Source organism: Mirounga angustirostris, unplaced genomic scaffold, assembly GCF_029215605.1.
Source record: "Mirounga angustirostris isolate CCGP_5_RB_7025 unplaced genomic scaffold, mMirAng1.0.hap1 SCAF_15, whole genome shotgun sequence".
In the NCBI taxonomy this organism is placed as follows: domain Eukaryota; kingdom Metazoa; phylum Chordata; class Mammalia; order Carnivora; family Phocidae; genus Mirounga; species Mirounga angustirostris.
Window position 1 is genome coordinate 41,205,358 of NW_026991723.1, and position 19,594 is coordinate 41,224,951.

Below are 19,594 nucleotides of genomic sequence, written 5' to 3' on the forward strand. Positions count from 1 at the left end.
ACCACCACTACCTACTTCATGAAGCTGTTGTGAGGATGGAAGAAACTGACAAACAAGGCTCATAGCAGGTACAAAGACCACAAGCATGGGAACTACCTTTACTCACAGGAGAGGGAAAGTTATTGCGTTTTAGTTTGATCATGTAGGGGGAGAAAATGTGCGTCAGCGGAAAACTATGCATGATTCTCTATACTGTAGAAGAGACCCCTTCGGATTGCTTTTTGATTCTAGGGAACTGACTTGCAACTCTACGGTGTTCTCTTTTTAAATTAGAGTATAGTGGACACACAATGTTTCGTAAGTTTAGGTGTACAACAGTGATTCAACTTTTCTATAGTTACGCTATTCTCGCCACAAATGTAGCTACCATCTGTCACCATACAATGCTTTTCTAATATCACGGACTATATTCCCTATGCTGTGCTTTTTATTCCCACGACTTATTACCTAAGTGGAAGCCTGTATCTCCCACTCTCCTTCACCCATTTTGCCCATCCACCCACCCCCCCTTCCCTCTAGCAACCATCAGTTTGTTTTCCATATTTATGGGTCTGATTCTGCATTTTGTTTGTTTATCCATTTGTTTTGTTTTTTAGACTCCACACGTAAGTGAAATCACATGGTATTTGTCTTTCTCAGTCTGACTTATTTCACTTAACATTATACCCTCTAGGTCCATCCATGCTATTGCAAATGGCAAGGTATCATTCTTTTTTACAGCTGAGTGATATTCCATTGTACACATACACCACATCTTCCTTGTCCATGTATCTACGGCTGGACACTTGGCTGTCCGTATGTTCAGTATCTTGGCTATTGTAAATAATGTGCAATAAACCCGTGGTGCATCTATCTTTTTGAATTAGTGTTTTCGTTTTCTTTGGGTAAATACCCAGTAGTGAAAATGGATCATATGGTATTTCTATGTTTACCTTTTTGAGGAACTTCCATACGGTTTTCCACAGCAGCCGCACCAGTTTACATTCCCACCAATAATGCACGAGGGCTCCCTTTTCTCCACATCCTGGCCAACATTTGTTATGGCTTTTTTTTTTTTTTTTAGGCATTCTGACAGATATAATTGGTATCTCACTGTGGTTTTGATTTGCATTTCTCCAATGATTAGTGAGGTTGAGCATCTTTTCATGTGTCTGTTGGCCATCTGCATGTCTATTCAGGTCCTCCACCCATTTTTTAATCGGTTTTGTATTTTTAGTGTTGAATTGCAACTCTGTAAATTTTAACTGATAGTGATGCAAAATAATTGTCTATAGATATGCAAATTCTATCCCTGACTAGTAGAGGTTCAATTACCTCCTTCACTGTACAAGAAGCTAGTTTTACTGACTTTGGACATTAATTTCAACATTCTTTTACTCCATATAAATTTGTGCTATTTCAATTTCTCCTTTGAATCAATTATAAAATCTGCCTAGTTCCCTCACTGATTAATGAGTTAAATAAAATCTTTAAAATGTGTTTATTTTTACATCTGTATAATCACTATGATTTTACCCTTTATTAAAACTTATCTGTTATTTATGACTGATGGAAATTTTGCTCTTTAAAATTAGGGCCCTCAAGGTGACTAACTTGATTTCAGCTCAGGTCATGATCTCAGAGTTGTGAGATCGAGCCCTGTGTCGGGCACGGAGCCTGCTTAAGATTCTCGCTCTCCCTCTGCCTCTGCCCTTCCCACCCACCAAAATAAACAAACTAATTAATAATAATAAAATAAAATAAAATTAGAGCCTTCTACAAAATGTTTTGTGTAACTTTTTATTTTTTTAAAAAATAAGCTCCATGCCCAGCATGGAGCCTGACAAAGGGCTTGAACTCAGGACCCTGAGATCAAGACCTGAGCTAAGATCAAGAGTCGGATGCTTAACCAACTAAACCACCCAGGCGCCCCTGTGTAACAACTTTTAATAGGAAAATATTTCAGTAAGTAAATGAGCAGTATGATGATTTATTTAAAAGAGCTTAAAGTCGAATTTCCATGCCCCCAACCTCTCCAAATTCATTCCTTCAAACATGAAAACAAAATCCCACTTCAGTTACTTTTCTACCAGAAATGGGTTCTGATGATTTTGCCCAACTGCAGGCTAATGTTAAGTGTTCTGAGCACATTTAAGGTAGGTGAGGCTAAGCTATGATGTTCAATAGGTTAGGGCTATTAAAGGCATTTTCAATTCACGATGGGCTCATTGGGGATGTAAGCCCACTGTAAATCTAAGAAGATCTATAAATGTTGATGCAGTAGTTACTTAGGAAACTATCAGATGAGTTAGAGGTTAACCCTGAGGGAGAGACTCATATTTCTAAAGAAAGCTCAGATTTCCATAAGCAGTGACATATGGAATGAAATCGTAATGTGAAAAATAAATGCCTTAAAATCCTTAGGAGTTATTTTCAGCTTCATCTCCAGTCATCGATCCTCAAATTATTGCACCCCTTTGTTGTACTGTGAGAGCTGAGTCCTAAGGCAAACTGCCAAATTCATGAGTGTTATAAACACACTTAAAAGTAGCTGAAATTTCAAATGCAAAATCTCAAATGCTACAGATCTGCCATATAACTTAAAGTTTAATAACCCTATAAGGATAGATAAAAAGCCCTTTCTCATGGTACTAAAACATAGCTTTCACAGAGTTGCCTTTAATCTCTGATAAAGGAACAACATACATGTTCGAAAAGAACTCATTATATTAATTCTAGGATGGGCAGGAAAGGAATATTACTTAGCAAATGTGATATTACCAAAAATATTAATGGAAAGGAAAAATGTCATGATACATTAACTTTTAAAAACAGGCACAAAAAATAAGGTGGAGGGGCAGGGCAAAAAATAATAATAAAATTTTTAAAAAGCAGGTTACTAAATAGTATATCGAATGTGATCCCAATCAATAATAAAAAAAAAAGACTTGCTCTATATATGAAGAGAAAAAGAAAGGATACACACACACACACACACAAAGTTACAGTGATGGTAATATACATTTTTATCTCTCCTTTGTGCTTTTCTATATTTCCTGAATTTTCTACAATCAATGTTTCTTAAAATGCTCTTAAGCCAAGGTTACAAGAAGAATGTAAGTAGAAAAATAATCATATTACAACATTCAGTGAAAACCCTATGGCTGCATCCATAACAGATAAAAGCACATGCCCAGGAAAAAGACGAGAATGAATACAGTTTAAGAAGTCATATTTATGGTGGATGCTTGGCAATGTGGTTATATTATTTTATAAATGAAATCAATGATATAAAAAATTTTAAGATAAAAAAGACTCCAATGAGTTGTGCCCCAAATGTTGAATTTAGTTTTCTTTTTATGTAACAGCGCCACACATTCACATGTCCCTTAGCAGCTCTGTCTCTCCTTCCCTAATTTGTAAAATGGACACTACACCTGCTTATTTCGCCAGTCAGTAAAATACAAAGCCCTGTTTTAACATCAACATTCCAATTCACCAAAGGGTTGGACTGCTCTCCCCTGTTGTCCCGAAAACACTTGCACCCTATTCCTGACCTGCTCACATTAGACGATCCGAGCCGTCCAGAGGCCCGTTTTGTATCAAAGGATGCAAAGGGACGGCTGCTTGTTGCCATATCTGTGCGAGAAAACCTATTAATAAAAAAAAAAAAAAAAAAGCAGAATGAGGTTTTTATTTCTTTGTCTTACAGGAAAAGTCCACATAAATTCAAGTATACAACATAAGCCCTTCAATTATTAAGTACATCTCACCCCCATGTCTAATCAATTTTATAAATCAAATAACAAAAATCTATGTACTGTTACATGGTGAACATTTCTGAAATACAGCACCAATAAAGTAAACTGATTTTGTTTATTCTAGTACACAAAAAAAGAAATTAAATCACCCCCACAGCTCTCCACCCAAAGACAACATTGTATCCTGTATATAAATATCCTCCCAGATCTTTTCCCAAGTAAATCTATACATGTATTTCTATACTTTATTAAAATGGAATATTATTGTAAGGAAGGAAAAAGTTTTCCTTGACCCTCTTAGAGTCCCTGGCTGGGCCTGAAAATAAAATGGACAAAGACAGATTAACAGGAGAAAAGCATATAAATTTTACTGAATTCGTCCTGTACATGGGAGTCTTCACAAGAGAACAAAGACCCCAAAGAAGAGGGAAGCTTTTATATTTGTGAAGAATTGGCAAGACAAAGGGGTTGGGGCTTGGAATAGTAAATGAAGAATAAGTAACTAGGAAGACAAGGGTTACTTTAAAAAGGTTTGCAGATTGTCTAAGCTGATACAAATGTCTTTCTCCAGTAAAAGGAGAATTTGTTTCTGGCCTTTAGGCAGGAAAGGGGGAGCTTTTCCAGTGTTTACTGCTTCTTGATTGCCTTCAGCTCAAAATTATTTTTAGGTGAAATCATGGGGTGACATATTCTAGTTTCCCCCATTATATGTTTAATTTATCCTGAATCTTTTCTTCTCGACAAATTGAGTTGCTTTATCATAGTTACTCTAACATAATTTGTTACCTGCCCCTTATTTGGGGGCGTGTATTCAGAGTGGGCCTGGCCCCTGGGCGAGACACAGCTACCTCTGTTGGCATCTTTTTAATACCAGGAACCCAGCAGCTCCAGCCACTGAGCAGCTAGAATGAAAATAAAATGGAAAAAAAAAAAAGGAAATGGTGTCTCCTAGGCGAGTCCCAAACTGGGGTTTAATAACTAATCTGATTCTAGTTTCAACCTCCCCCAGAAAAGTAGTCTTACCCAGTCAGTCAGGAATTTTCCTTATCTGGGCCAACGAGTCTGCAATGAGTGGCCACAGGGGCCCTTTCCATTCCCCAAAGGAAGATGAGGTAATCTGCATGGTAAGACCTGCTACTCTTCCTCCTGAAGGGAAAGCAACCTTGCCTGGAACAATCCTTTCCTTTTGCTAACAACTTTCTTGACCCACCCTTCTCCCTATAAAATCCTTCCATTTTGTACAACTCCTCAGAGCTCCTCTCTACTTGTTAGATGGGATGCTGCCCAATTCATGAATTGTTTAATAAAGCCAATTAGATCTTCAAATTTACTAGGTTGAATTTTGTTTTTTGTTTTGTTTTGTTTTGGATTTTTTAGCCTACAGTACCTGGTATTCCCAGGCGGTCTCCCATTCAAGGACTAACCAGGCCTGACCCTGCTTAGCTTCCGAGATCAGAAGAGATGGGGCGCGTTCAGGGTGATATGGCCGTAGACTGACTTTTGTTTTTTAACACTATCTCTACAATACTACATTTTCACATCTATACACACATTTATTCAGGTCTTATCTTATTTCCTTCAATAAATGTTTCTAATATATGGAACACTGCACTGAGGTTCAGATACCCTCCATGCTAAATGCTCCTTAGACTGCTTCAGTTTTAGAATCTATACCACCAAAGTAAGCACAATTATTAAAAATTTAACTGAACAGAATAACTTGACTGTTCTACTCCTGAGCATAACCTAGATGTTATATTCATAAGTTAGAAGGAATGGATTTCTGGCTAGTGAAAAATACTGTTATTGGGTTAATAGAGGATAAGAAAAACAATACATCGTATTTCAATATTTTCAATTATGTTGGAAAATTTGTCCTTTTTTTTTAATTTTATTTATTTTTGAGAGAGAGAGAATGACAGAGAGAGAAAGAATGAGAGGGGTGAGGGTCAGAGGGAGAAGCAGACTCCCTACTAAGCAGGGAGCCCGATGTGGGACTCGATCCCGGGACTCCAGGATCATGACCTGAGCCAAAGGCAGTCACTCAACCAACTGAGCCACCCAGGTGCCCCTGTCCTTCCTTTGCCATGATTTTATGCTTTTTTTTTTTTTTAAGTTTTTAAACAGCTTTATTGAGCTATAATTCACAGACCATACAATTCACCCATTTAAAGTATACAATCAGGGGCTTTTGGTCTATTCTTAGAGGTGTTCAACTATCACCACAATCTAAGATTTTATTTATTTATTTATTTGAGAGACAGAGTTGGGGGAGGAGCACGGAGGAGAAAGAGGGAGAGTATCTCAAGCAGACTCCCTGCTGAACACCGGCTTGATCCACCAACCCTGAGATCATGAGCGGTAACCAAGAGTCAGATGCCTAACTGAGCCACCCAGGTGCTCCTATCATCACAGTCTGACTTTACAAAATTTTGTCATCCAAAACAAACACTGCATCTATCCATTAGCACTCACTCTGCATTTCCCCCTCCACCTCTAGTTTTAGGCAACCACTAATCTGCTTTCAGTATCTACAGATTTTCTCTAGCCTGGACATTTCATATTAATGGACTTATACAATATATGGTCTTCCGTGACTTGCTTTTTCACTTAGCATAACGTCTTCAAGATACATGTTGATGATGTAGCAGTACTTCATTCCTTTTTATTGCCAAATAATATTCCAGTGTCTGGATAGAGCACATTTTGTTTATCATTTTATTAGTTGATGGATATATGTGTTATTTCCACTTTGGGGGTATTTTTTTTAAAGATTTATTTATTTGAGAGAGAGAGGGAGAGAGAGCACTTGTGTGCAAGAGTGGGGGCAGGGGCAGAGGGAGAGAGAAAGAATGTCAAGCAGACTCCCTGCCAAGCACAGAGCCGGATGCGGGGCTCAATTCCATGACCTGAGATCATAACCTGAACCAAAATCAAGAGTCGGGCACACAACCAACTAAGCCACCCAGGTGCCCCCCACTTTTTAGGTATTTTGAATAATGCTGCTATTAACATTCATGTACAAGTTCTTGTGTAGAAATATATTTCATTTTTCTTGGGCATATACCTAGGAAGATAATTGCTGAATCATATGGTAAGTTTATATTTGACATTTCAAAAAACTACCAGACATTTTTCCAAGTGACTATGTGATTTTACATTCTTACCAGCAATGTAGGAGCATTCCAATTTCTCCAAATCTTGACCAATGCTTATTATTGTCCATCTTAGTGGGAGTGATGGTATCTCCTTGTGGTGTTGACCTGCATTTGCCTAATGTCTAATGATGTTGAGCATCTGTTTAGGTACTTAAGGGCCATTTGTATACCTTCGTTGGAGAAATGTCTATTAGGTTCTTTGGCCATTTTTTAAATGGGCTATTTGTCTTTTTATTATTGAGTTTCATACTGCTCTAATTTTTAATCACTAAGTAAAACTATTTTCAAATGAAAAGCTTACAGTTATCTTTTAATACTTTTTCCTCTAATTCAAATCATAATTAGCAGAATCAATTCAAATTTAATTTCCCCAATAAATCCAACACAACGTGCTATGTTCCTGAACAATGAAATAAAAGCTAACCCATTTTTTTTAAAGATTTTACTTATTTATTTGAGAGAGAGCATGTGCGTGCATGAGTGAGGGAGGGGCAGAGGGAGAGGGAGAAGCAAATTCTGCACTGATCAGGGAGCCTGACATGGGGCTTGATCCCAGGACTCTGGGATACTTAACCAACTGAGCTACCCAGGTGCCACAAGGCTAGCCCATTTTTTTTTTTTTAAGATTTTATTTATTTGTTTGAGAGAGAAAGAGCACAGAGGCAGAGTGGGAGGGAGAAGCAGACTTCCCCACTGAGCAGGGAGCCTGATGCTGGGCTTAATCCCAGAACCCTGAGATCATGACCTGAGCCAAAGGCAGACACTTAACCAACTGAGCCACCCAGGCGCTCCGCTAGCCCATTTTAAAAAGAAGGAAAAAATGAAATGAAATTTCAAAAATTAATAAAAAGACACTTAGGATCCTTTAAGCTTTTTCATCAAAGTTAATATCTCTCTTTTGGGGAGAAAAGGAATGAAAGTAAACAGGCCAATTGTTATGCTCCAGGAGGAACCATTTATATAATCTACAGTCTAGATGGTGTCCACTGGAGTTATAAACACAAGACTCCAGTGGACACCACAACCAGGTTTCCACATTACAATGGATGATTCCTTCAAATAGCCATTCTCACAGCCTGTGATCAAAGAAGAGGGGAGGTGTGGCTGCTGCAGCTGGTAAAGCAAAAACGGCCCAGAAAACAACAGGTACCCCCAAAGACACTGCACTGCCAACCTCAACCCCAGCCTGTCACTGGTGCTACAGAATCAAAGCAAAGGAATGCCACCATTTTCTCTCCACTCAAGTCCTGTTCCTTTATAGGAAGGATCTACAAAGCTGGAAAAAACCAAGGACAAGGACCAACAAAGGATATAATTATTCTATTAAGTCAGATACTAATGAATTTAAAAACTACCTAACCTGCCCCTAAATAGTCCATGCTTAGGCTTATTACAATCAAAACTGTAAACTTCCGGGGTGCCTGGGTGGCTCAGTTGGTTGGGCGACTGCCTTCGGCGCAGGTCGTGATCCTGGAGTCCCTGGATCGAGTCCCACATCGGGCTCCCTGCTCGGCGGGGGGTCTGCTTCTCCCTCTGACCCTCCTCCCTCTCATGTGCTCTCTCTCATTCTCTCTCTCTCAAATAAATAAATAAAATCTTTAAAAAAAAAAACTGTAAACTTCCTTTCATATTATCTGTAGGGCTTGGGTGATTTTTATATTCTTTGTGCCTTTCGATGTTTTTTCGAAGTTTTGAAAATGATCATGCACTATTTTTAATAATTGGGGGAAAAGTATATATTTTGAGCAATTTAAGTTCAAATTCATGAAGGGGACATTCAAATATTAATTTAAGGAAACACGCTCTGATCACCCCCTCTACTATCACACACAGCTTACAATAGTTCTCTGGAAAAAATGCAGGAACAGTGTATTATTTTTAGTCCTTTCCATGTGGGGAAGTTAGAACACATCACTGCCCAATGTGTTTCTAATGTAATTTTAGACCTTACTGAACTCTTCCAAATTTTCACTACTTTGAAAAAGTCAGTACTTCAATGTTGCAGTTTTTCTAATTTTATCTTTTCTGTTTCCTACACTGACAACACACTTCCGAGCTATTTTACATTTTGAACTTAAAATACCTGTAATAATATATTCCTAAATTGTTTTCAAACTTGTTATCTTATATATACACTTATGATATATACCTGATTTTTAAGGTATCTACCTATTTGCTAAAAATGGGTTTATTCCTTTATTGAAAGGAACTGGCTCTCACAGGCTGAAATCAGTAGACACAATCATGGGTTCCCGATACTAGCCCCATTTCCATCTTTGGCGGATCTGAAAAATGCAGTACACGGGGCCCGTGTGCACATCAAAGAGCTATATGCTTATATGAGAGATGGAAAGTGAAGGTCCGTTAAAGTAGATGGATTCACTGGAAAGGTACTTCCTTTTACCCTCACTTTACATTTTTATTAGAAATTGGGATTAAGATAAAAAACAAGGGAACTAACTCAGCATAAACAAATATATAAAGCTAGAAAAGGTAGCAGGGAATGTACCTCAGTCTAAAAAAGTAATGCACCAAATGAAAGGGTTCAATTTAGTCAATTAAAGTTTAATTTTCACTCACAAACATCTAGAGCACCACATTGCAGGTGCTATATCAGGTGTCAGATACATAAAGTCATACAGTTCATGATCTCAAAGATGATATCTGAGAATAAATTATAGATTTTAAGTAACTTACAACTTTTTACCACCATGTTGCTAAGTCACATCTTCTTTTTTTTAAGATTGTAATTTATTTATTTGAGAAAGAGAGCGAGAGAGAGCATAAGCTGGGGAAGGGGAGGCAGGGGGAGAGGGAGAAGCAGACTCCCCGCTGAGCAGGGAACCCAATGTGGGGCTCGATCCCAGGACCCTAGGATCATGACCTGAGACGAGGGCAGATGCTTGACTGACTCAGCCACAAGTCACATCTTTTTTTATCCTGCTTATAAGTTCCTAAATCTAGATCAAAAGTCCAACTAGGGGCACCTGTGTGGCTCAGTTGGTTGAGCGTCCAAATCTTGACCGGCTCAGGTCATCATCTCAGGGTCCTGGGATCAAGGCCCTTTAGGACTCCACACTCAGCGGGGAGTCTGCTTGAGGAGTCTCTCTCCCTCTCCCTCTGCCTCTCCCCCTGCCCCCTAGTGCGCACATGCTTGCTCTCGCTCTCTCTCCCGCTAAAATAAATAAATGAATCTTAAAAAAAAAAAAAAAGTTCAACCCAAAGCTTGCATGCATGTCATCAAGCTGTCTGCCAAGTGTCCCCAGGCAGACCTGCCACACATGTGGAGACCCTGATTGCCTGAATAAACAGATAAAGGAGCGAGTGGAAGTCAGCAGTACTCCCATCTGCTCCCAACAACGCACCTGGCCTGAGAACCACACTGTTCTAAGAGCACTAACAATTGGAAATGCAACTAGGAGCCAACAGCCAGGGATAGAAAGGACTCAAAGCTAGTTCAGCAGAAGGAAGAGTTCAAGAGAGTGGAAAAGCTTAACTCAGGAAAAAAGAGAGTTGGAGGAAAGCAGATAAAAGGAAAGAACAAATACTCCTTCCCTTGCTCACTTGAGGAAGATTCCAATGCCCCCTTCTAGACCACCTTCTCTGGACTGCATCCTACTTCCAAATGACTCAGAAAGACATAAAATAATGTGCATACAGAGAAAGAATAATAAAACAAATGTGGCAAAATGTTAAAAATGGATTAGCGATATGCAAAAGTTCTCTTATCCTCATACTCTTTTTCTCAGTTTGAAATTATTGCAAAATAAGGTGTTTTTAAAAGACAACTTGGATGACCCTGGAGCAAAAGGCATATGAGAGTGGCCATGGACCTCCGGCACCCATGGACCAGCCAATGCCAGTGGGGAATGCCAAACCCTTGGGGTCATGGGCATACCAACAGATCCAGCCATCTCAGGAGCTTTGGTGACAGAGACAGTGACGACAGAAGTTAATCAAAAACAAGTAGATGGGGCTGTCAACCAGAGGGCGATTCCCAGAGTAGGGCTCTATCTCCATGGAACTTCTTCCCGCACCCAGGTACTACTGGGAGAGAGGGACAGGGGGAGCATTTGAGAAGGAAAATATAGGCCTGATGCAGAGTTTAAATTTTTACTTGACTGGGCACTTACCTCTCCCACTCCCCCCAAGAAAACCTGCGTCACTCTAAAAGAGACTATTTGAAATGTGAACAGATGATGGGATCTTTTACTGACAACTTAATGTTCTCTTCTGTCCTCATTGGGGATGAGAGTTCCAGAGCAAAGCAAGAACAGTTGAAAATTACAGAAGTTCATTTTCATGTAAAATATAAAACATGCCTCAGACCCTACTCACTAAGAAAACAGACAGCAGGACTGTTTCTTCAGGGAAAAAAAAAAAAAAAAACTGCCCCAACAGATGCTGTGTCTCTTGCCCGCAGACAGAGCAAATCAGACAGAGCTGGAAACTAAAACCAGGGCCTGTATCTTTTCAAACTCTTTCCTTAAGCAAAGCAAACGGTACTCCTTCACAGTATTTCAAACAAACAACAATGGAATGTCAGATTGGCAAGAGATACATAGGCAGCTCCTATTTCATTTTGCTGGTTTTTTAATTAAAAAAAAAAAAAATCCCTTCCCTATTGGAGGGTTTTCTTATTTCTAACAGAAAGCTGGTACCTAGTCTACCAATCACCCTGCCGGGTTTCTGTCCCCGGTGTGCCGGTCACTTGCAAACAGCGACACGCTGGACCCTTCGCTCACCGCTCGGGATCTCAGTGTCCTCATGTGTAAAAACAGAGAAGGGCTACAAAGCATAGAGAGCAGAGAGGTGGTGGCCAGGGGCTGGGGAGAGAGGGCCATGGGAAGTTATTGCCTAATGAGTTCAGAGTTTCTGCTTTCCCAGATGAAAGAGTTCGGTGGATGGACAGCGGTGAGGGTGACACAACAGTGGGAATGTTCTGCACACCAGTGACCTGTACAATGAAAAGTGGCGAAGACTGTAGAGTTATGTTAGGTGTATCTTACCACAATAAAAAGAAACTGGGAGCAAAAAAAAAAGGCGTAAGACAAAGAGCCAGAGGAGGGCTAACAATACCTGCCCCGTCTACCCTGCACGGAAGTTATAAGGAGGAAATGCGCTCCATTTTGTAAAATCACTTTTGGGGCTGAAATACCACATAAATGCGGTGCTGATGTTGTTAAAAGAGTTAAGTGATCGGGGCCAAGAACTTCCCATTCGACAGAACACTGCGTTCCTGCTTCTCGGCAGCTGGGTGTTTCCTGCAGCCCCGGGGGTGGGGGCTACTTAGGCAGCACTTGGCCGGTTTCAGTCTGTCCCTCAAAGGAGGAATGCAGGTATTTTCAAGATGCAGAGTAAAGGCAGGTTTTCAGTGGGGGGCGGGGAGGAAGGGGCTTATCATTTCTTCTCAAACATTACAAACTACAACAAAGAGTAGCCAAAAGAGAAATTTTTAAAAAGCAGTGTTGGAAAAAAGTTTTCCTTTCATTTGGCTCACAATCCATGAAGGAGAGAAAAAAATAAAGGCTACCTAGAAGTCATTTCTTTTTTCAGGCTACATAATGTGTTTCTTCTCTGGGTTCTTTGGTTATAATTTAAAACTCATCATAGTATGATTATTGCTTTACTTTCAGTTGTGGGAGGTAGATGATGAGCTTTTTACGGACAGGAATTCTCTGTCTTAGCACAGAGATACTCAATGAGTTTTTGATGAAGAAATGACATTTGTATTAATTCTATATTAGCACCCTGTGCCAAATACATTCTCAATACCTTACATTTTATATCATGTATGTAGATGGAAAATACCCGTGAATATGTTATAATCAGCTTGTGCTATCAAGCAGGCACACAAAATGGTTTTGGTATACAGGGATGCTATTGCTTTAAAAAACAAACAAAAAAAATCACCTAAACTAACATTAAGGAGGGGATGGCACATATGAGTCCTATGTATTAGGATTCTGTTTGCGGTATCACAGAAAGGTTCAAATTCTGCCCCACCCAGTACCCAGGAAGACAATGACTATATAATCCCAAAGCACAAGAGAAATCTGAGTCTTGTTCCCATACTTCCCCACTTTCTAAAATAGAGTCATCTATAAGGGCGTGAAATAAGATATGCTATAACCCACCAATACAAAAACAATCACCAAAGAAATCCATTCATACTACTTGAATGGTCACTAAAGACTTTCCACACCCATGGACTGATGAAATATCAAAAGAAAAGTAAACCATGCATAAAGTTCCTGTCAAACCAATACCACATAATCTTGTAAATTCCAGCCCCACACTGGATGTAGAGATTACTTAAAAACTGAGCCAAATACGTCAGTGTAAATGTGGTGTTAAAAAGTGGAAAGCAGGGGCGCCTGGGTGGCTCAGTCGTTAAGCGTCTGCCTTCGGCTCAGGTCATGATCTTGGGGTCCTGGGATCCAGCCCCGCATCGGGCTCCCTGCTCCGCGGGAAGCCTGCTTCTCCCTCTCCCTCTCCCGCTGCTTGTGTTCCCTCTCTCGCTGTGTCTCTCTCTGTCAAATAAACAAATAAAAATCATTAAAAAAAAAAAAAAGTGGAAAGCATGGGGTCCCTGGGTGGCTCAGTCAGTTGGGCGTCTGACTCTTGATTTCAGCTCAGGTCATGATCTCAGAGTCATGGAATCAAGCCCCGTAGGGGGTCTTCGTGCTCTCGTGAAGTCTGCTTGTCCCTCTCCCTCTGCTTCTCCCCCCCCCACCACTCTCTCTCTCTCTAGTAAATATATAAATGAAATCTTTTTTTTTTTAAGTGGAAAGCAAGTGCAAAATGTTAGGAAGATCTCTGGGTATAAGGCCCCCCCCGAAAAAAAATCATTTTTCATGACACATGTATGCAGGAGTATATTGTGGCTTTATTAAAAAAATAAATAAATAAAATGAGGAGAGGGCTGTCTATACCCCAATCCATCTATGGCTAAGGGACACAATACAACAGCTTTTCAAGGGGCACCTCATTTTCCTCATCTATAAAATAGGAGGGACCGGGCACCTGGGTGGCTCAGTTGGTTAAGCGACTACCTTCGGCTTAGGTCATGATCCTGGAGTCCCGGGATCGAGTCCCACATCAGGCTCCCTGCTCAGCTGGGAGTCTGCTTCTCCCTCTGACCCTCCCCCCTCTCATGCTCTCTGTCTCTCATTCTCTCTCTCGCAAATAAATAAAATCTTAAAAAAAAAAAAATTATAAAATAGGAGGGACCAATTAGCACAGTTTTCATTGAAAATACAAAGACTCACAATGGGTACTGGGGCTGAAATAGACATTTTTTAAAGATTCTAGTTCATTTCTTCCTCACTAAGATATGAAAATCTTTAATGGATGACACAGCAAAAAAGGAAACCACAGAGGACCTCAAAATCTCCTACTTCATGACAGGCCTCAAGCTTTCTACTAATCAAATGAGAAGTCTGTCACTGCATTGGAAATCAAACATATTTTCTATACAAACACTGATTGATATTTATCTCTTTGTGTGTATATATGTGCATACATAGGTACATATGTTAAATTCTCAGCTTATGCCATAAAGTCCATTAAGCCCTAAATGATCAATAACTTTGGGCAGAGTATTAGAACCAGGAGTGAGGTATCATACAGGATTGAGGCGCACTCTTCCCCACCCGCCACCCCAGCCTCCCCACTGTGTCCAGGTCATCCTGTCTAAACACAAGCTCATGCAATCCGCACAATGAAAACACTCCAGGGGTCTCTCACCGCCCTAGCCACAGCTCCTTGGCAAGACACCCGTGACATGTCCCCCTCTGACCAGCCTATCCTCACTAGACCTGCAGGACTCCCAAGCTTCTTGTTAAACCCTGAAGGGAACATGGTGAAGGGGATCAGAGTACGTCACCCCGAAAGATGTCACTTTGACATAAAGACTCTTTTGAGCTGAAGCAATTAGCTCTCACCCTCCCCATCCTGGCCTAAAAGCAGGGCCTAAATTTCCTTTTGTAAAGGTGTTTCCCTTTCCCACGCAAGGAAGAGAATTACTTCAGGGATAAATCTTACCACCTGAGAGGACTCTTATCTACGTAACAAATCTTACTCAACACTCCTTACTTACCACACATTTCCTAGTCATCTTCCTACAATTTAATGCTCATCCAGAAGCCTAAAACCCCTTCTTTGGCCTAGCCTCTTCTCCACACTTCATCATACGTCGTTAGGATAGTACACAAACAGGGCGCCTGGGTGGCTCAGTCAGTTAAGTGGCCAACTCTTGATTTTGGTTCAGGTCATGATCTCAGGATTGTGAGATTGAGCCCCGTGTCCGGCTCTATGCTGGGTGTGGAGCCTGATTAAGATTCCCCCTCTGCCCCTCCTCTCTCCCTCTCTTAAAAAAAAAAAAAAAAAGTATATAAGCCCCAAATTCTAACCACCTCCTTAAGGTACATTTTTTGGTGAACTCCCGTGTGTGTATGCCATTAAACTTTTTTTTTTCCCTCCTGCTAATCTGTCTTTTGTCCATTTAATTTGCAGGGCCCAGGAAATACATTTAAGAGGGTAGAAGAGAAAGTTTGGCCTCTCCTACAATGGTCTCTCATATCTCAGGGCCTTTGTACTTAATAAACGCTCCTGCTATACCCGATTGATCATATCCCGTATCTAGCAGTATCTGCCTCAATTCAGACATCATCTCTTTCAGAAAGCCATCTCAGGTCAGCCTCTGCCCAGACTCCTGCCCACCACCCCAGGTTGGGTGAGGCATCCCTCATCTTTGCTCCCACAGAACCCCGACCTTCTCCACACCACCGCATTTATCCCGCTACATCCCAATGACAGTGTCCTTTTTTTTTTTACTAACAACAGAGTTTCCTATCTGCATCCCCCAATAAATTCTAAGTGCCTGAATGACTATTAATAAGCCAAGATACGGGGCACCTGGGTGGCTCAGTCGTTGGGCGACTGCCTTCGGCTCAGGTCATGATCCCAAGGTCCTGGGATCGAGCCCCGCATCGGGGGTCCCTGCTCAGCGGGAAGCCTGCTTCTCCCTCTCCCACTTCCCCTGCTTGTGTTCCCTCTCTAGCTGTGTCTCTCTCTGTCGAATAAATAAATAAAACCTTTAAAAAAAAAAAAAAACAGGCTTTAAAAAAAAAATAAATAAGTAAGCCAAGATACTTTCTCTGTTTAAAAAACAACAACAACAACAAAAATCGTAACTGTTCACTCACAAGTAACCGCCAGGCAGCACAGGCCGACTTCTGAATCAGGCTGTGGGGAAGGCAGGTCAGGCCGCCGGGGACTCTTCTTCAAAGCCAAGTCCAGCCAAACACCTTTACAAGTTCAGGCTCTTGCTGTTATTTTTGCTTTGTTTTGTTTTACTTGGATGGTTGGTTTGGGTCTGTTCTCTGCTTTTTTTTTTTTTAAGATTTTATTTATTTATTTGAGACAGAGAATGAGAGACAGAGAGCATGAGAGGGAGGAGGGTCAGAGGGAGAAGCAGACTCCCTGCCGAGCAGGGAGCCTGATGCGAGACTCAATCCCGGGACTCCAGGATCATGACCTGAGCCGAAGGCAGTCGCTTAACCAACTGAGCCACCCAGGTGCCCCTGTTCTCTGCTTTTAATTCTGCTTTTGGTTTCTTAGTATCTTCTAATACACTTGAATAAAATAAACGGCGGCTAGGAAATCTGGTTACTGGCCCCATTTTAACTCGTGTGACCTCTGTCCTCGCTCTCTAGCTGTCTGTAAACTAAAGGAGTAGTAGAAGAGGGTTTTTTTGGTTTTGTTTTTAAGATTTTTTATTTATTTATTTGACAGAGAGAGACACAGCGAGAGAGGGAACACAAGCAGGGGGGAGTGGGAGAGGGAGAAGCAGGCTTCCCGCCGAGCAGGGAGCCCGATGTGGGGCTCGATCCCAGGACCTTGGGATCATGACCTGAGCCGAAGGCAGACGCTTAACGACTGAGCCACCCAGGCGCCCCAGAAGAAGGGTTCTTAAACTTAGTTGCCCACAGTCACCAGGGAAGCCTGTAATAAACACTGTTCTCCCTCTGGAACTCAGGTCACTGGTGAGCAACCAGGTCTGGAGACCACCAGAAGGGGCAGAGATTGGAAATCAAGTCACACCTGGGATCAAGTTCTAATTCCTCCACTCACTTCCCGTGTGACCTTCAGCAATTTCACCTCTCTGTACCTTGGTTTACGTGCTTGTTACAACAGAGATAGTTAAGTCGTTTACAGGATCGAAGAAGGGAAGATTAATGTAGGCACAATACCCACTATGGCTGGCCCACTGCAGATGCTCAGTAAACGACAGGGAAGTCCTCGGCCTGGCCTGGGTATTCCTCATGGCACCCTATCATTTCTCCACTGTGGCCCTTACGAAGTTTCCAGCCGGCAGGGTGTCTCTGCCATATTCTCCACCCCGTCCCCGGTGCCCAGCACAGTTCCCATAACAGTGCCAACATCACAGCAGGCACTCAGTAAATATTTATTGAATTAATGAATCAGTAAGATACTAAGACATACTAGCATAACCAATTTCCCTTCCCCTCCCACTAGACTGTAAGCTCCTCCAAAGCGGGGACCATTTCTTATTTACTGATCTGAAACCAGCACTTAATACAGTGCCTGTCACATACTTGTTGAACTAACCAAATTATTTTCACAATCTCTTTCCAGCTCAAGTATACCAAGGATCTGTTGCTTCAGAAGACCTGGGACAGAATTAGTTGCAAGGTTCTGTATGCTCTGTATATGTCTGGCCGCAGACTATCTACACTTCCACAGTTGAAAAATTACCACAGTTGTAATGAAATAATGAGGCAGTTTTGAATGCTCTCCTCACCTGCTAAAAATATCTGCTCCATGAGGGCACATATAATATCTTGTTCAGCATCATACCCCCAGGGAGCCTGGCAAGAGCTTTGCAACAAATATAAAATATAAACCTATATTGAATGAACAAATGAATACATGTAAGTTCCTTACAAGTCTAGGTAAGGCAGAATTTCCTATTTTTAGGAATCCTTCCTAATTAAATTCAAAGTTCCTACGTTTAGGTCTAACAAAATGTTTAAAAATAAAAACAGCAAATGTTTGATCTCTGGGTGGTAGAGTTTCTTTTTTAAAATCCTTGATTTCTTTCACACTGCAGGAAATCAACCAAAATACTGATACCCACAAAGCTCATATAATATGTCCCCCTCAGTCAAATATATTCTACAGCTACAAAGATGACTGATACTAGTTGTTGTTTAAAAGTATTCTGACTACTGATCTCTGAACAAACCAGCTTTTAGGAATTGCTTTAGCTAATGTGATTTTTAAGATAAAGGAATGAGATCCGTAACCAAATGATATGAATCACTGAAATCATAAGACTGTTCATATAACCAAGACAAATCAAGAACATATGGGGGTTTTGATGGGAACCAAAACTTAACAAAATGTTCAAAATTGATTCCATAATAAATCAGCAAGGATACAGTTCTAGCCTCCAGTGAATTCCAAAGGGGGAAAGTAGGACACAGTGACTAAGGACAGATGTTTAGGCTAAAGAATCTACGTCATCAGAAAAAAATGGCACCAATTCAAGTGCACAGTTAGAAAACGGGTGGTCATGCAAAGGTCACTTTTTAGTAATTCCCACCCCCTGTAATCTGCTACAAAGACACGGGGAGAAGCCAATGCAGGGCTTCCCGGTGAGAGGTAAAGTCTAGGACTACAAACCCCAGCTATTCTGAGAACGTGCCAGCGTACTTAATCTTGCCTTACAGTTTTAATCACCCTAACACAACAACACCCTATAACGAAGCCAGCAAGGGCCATAAGACGGACGAAGTGACTGCACAGTGGGCTGTCATCCCCCTTCCATTGTTCTGCAGTCCCAGGCACACCTTGTAGCAGCAGTAAGCCAGCCAGCCATGGCATCCCCAGGAGACCACATCCTCTGCAGCAGCAAGATTTTCGATGTTCTCCCATCTCAGCCCTCACCCTCAGGAAGCCCAAAAAAGGGGAGGAGGGGGGTGGGGAGAGCCCTGGCCTGCTCGACATGAAGCCTTGAATAAAGACAATGTCCACAAACAAAACCTGTGGGTCTCCAATGCGATTCAACTCCTATTTTTAAAATGTTCATGGTTTTCCTTAAATTAAATCCTCACAGATCTAAACAGAACGTTGCAATCAGACCCCCAGGAACAGCTTTAAAAATGCAACATACTCACAGATTTAGAGCAGCTGTAACTTTGGAGGAATGAGTCTAGCTCACTGTGGAGATGCCTTTCCCTCTCTTCTACCAGATTTTTTAAGGCAAACAGAAAGAAGAAGACAGTCCTCAATTTAAAGGCCAACAAAAATCCTCGGTTTCTGTTTTATGTCTTGGTCGCCAGTGAGACTCTCAATTGAAGGGCATAAGAAGAGAAGTTGCCGAGGCTGCGGACAGCATCCCAGAGCTTCGCAGAGCAGAATTTAAGACATGTCAGTTAAAGTGGCAGCCACACTCATTGCCGTGGCTGACGCTTCTGCGGGAAGGGATGCCGGGAGTTCGCTCCCCCCACCCCCCACCATCCCTGCTGCAGCCTAATTCTGATCCATCACTGTTTAATTATCCTAGGGAAACAGGCAAGACAAACACAAATGGCCTGGATTTAGCAATTCTCCAAGGTCTCTTAGTGATTTTTCACCCAATCCAAGGATTCGTTTCCATCTAAAGAG

The 19,594-nt window shown here is 41.3% G+C and overlaps 1 protein-coding gene and 1 pseudogene across 2 annotated transcripts in view; both read right to left on the reverse strand.

Moving 5' to 3' along the window:
- TTC39B (tetratricopeptide repeat domain 39B) overlaps window positions 1–19,594 on the reverse strand; it is a 126,688-nt gene that overhangs the window by 57,011 nt on the left and 50,083 nt on the right. For both annotated transcript variants that reach the window (XR_010407723.1, XM_064579476.1), the window contains exon 3: window positions 3,537–3,632. Coding sequence is in view for 1 of the 2 variants with exons in the window: in XM_064579476.1 (XP_064435546.1) it covers window positions 3,537–3,632 (96 nt within the window). In the remaining variant the exon portion in view is untranslated. The remainder of the gene's footprint in view (window positions 1–3,536; window positions 3,633–19,594) is intronic.
- On the reverse strand, window positions 5,116–5,234 carry LOC123850290 (5S ribosomal RNA; annotated as a pseudogene).